The 1,276-nt window shown below is 42.3% G+C and overlaps 1 protein-coding gene across 1 annotated transcript in view; it reads left to right on the top strand.

The window, feature by feature from the left end:
• Nucleotides 1-276: 276 nt before the first annotated feature.
• Nucleotides 277-1,276, top strand: part of smad3a (SMAD family member 3a) — a gene marked incomplete at its 5' end in the record, with an annotated part of 23,308 nt that continues 22,308 nt past the window's right edge. The window contains one exon of the mRNA XM_083680373.1: nucleotides 277-479. Coding sequence (XP_083536499.1) covers nucleotides 277-479 — 203 coding nt within the window. The remainder of the gene's footprint in view (nucleotides 480-1,276) is intronic.

Consider the following 1,276-nt stretch of genomic DNA (forward strand, 5'->3'; position numbering starts at 1 on the left):
TGTTACTGAATCTGACAGTGTGCATCGTAGTGGTGCAGTCTGAAAGTGCTGCAGTAGTAGATGGGCTTCAGTCGGACTCAACTGGGCTCTAAAATTGGAACAATAAAACTTGTGTGTGCTTGTGTGTTGCCAGCGTTTCTGCTGAACAATTTGTTCTTTTCAAAGTCCCTCTTATTTTTCTCCCCTGGATTGTTTTAAGAGAGGGATTTTTTCGTCTGTATTTTGCAAACCTAAGGACTTTTCGGGGACTGGAACTTGGGCATTACTGAACTGAAGATGTCAATTTTGCCTTTTACTCCCCCTATTGTGAAAAGGCTTTTGGGATGGAAAAAGGGGGAACAGAACGGACAAGAGGAGAAATGGTGTGAAAAAGCAGTCAAGAGCTTGGTCAAGAAGTTGAAGAAAACTGGGCAGCTGGACGAACTAGAGAAAGCCATCACAACCCAGAACATCAACACGAAATGCATCACCATACCGAGGTAGCTGGGCTGTCTTCATAATAAACATGCCGTGTTTGTAAACGATAGTATGAACAACCGAGTGACTGACATTCTCAGCCAGTAGTTACTGTAATAAGTCGATGTGTAATTCTGATTAACATTCATCTTTTCATATCGTCAGTCCTCCTCCTAATGACAGTGATCACCCGCTTGTCATTCTCCTCAGTCAGTTCACGCTTCTGACGGATAACTTCTCTTTGGGCTGAAATCGAAGATATATATATATATATATATATATATTTATTGTCCTTCGTGTAAAGGCATTCAAATACAGAATTCCAGCTGACACAGTACCTAACTCTCCAAAGTAATGTAGTCAAATAAATGCTGTAACTGGACACAACACCAGTGTTATCTAGCGAGTGCAAATTCACAACACAAATGGAGTCGAAGTTATATAACTTCGCCTTAATCTGGGCCATTTCTAGTATGGGGTGGGGGGGGGGGGGGGGGGGGGTGTGCGTAGGCGAGACACTGTGTGATCGGATTGTTTTTTTTTATCATGGTTGTGTGCAATGCATTCTCTGCTCTTTACCGATTTGAGCATTTTCAGATATTCCATAAATCAAAAGGGCACTGATTATAACTCGTAAGGCACTTGCTAAATGTGTCATGCGTTGTTGTCGGTGTCTCATTCCTTTCCTGAAAGGCTGCATTCGCCTTCAGAGGTGCAGTCCGTATGGATGGTGTTTTATCAACAAACACAGCCCCGATGTTTAGAACTGTAACTTCATAACGTTATAACACAGCAACACAGTGGTGTTATTGCAGAACAC

Source organism: Argentina silus, assembly GCF_951799395.1.
Source record: "Argentina silus genome assembly, chromosome: 11".
NCBI classification, from domain to species: Eukaryota; Metazoa; Chordata; class Actinopteri; order Argentiniformes; family Argentinidae; genus Argentina; species Argentina silus.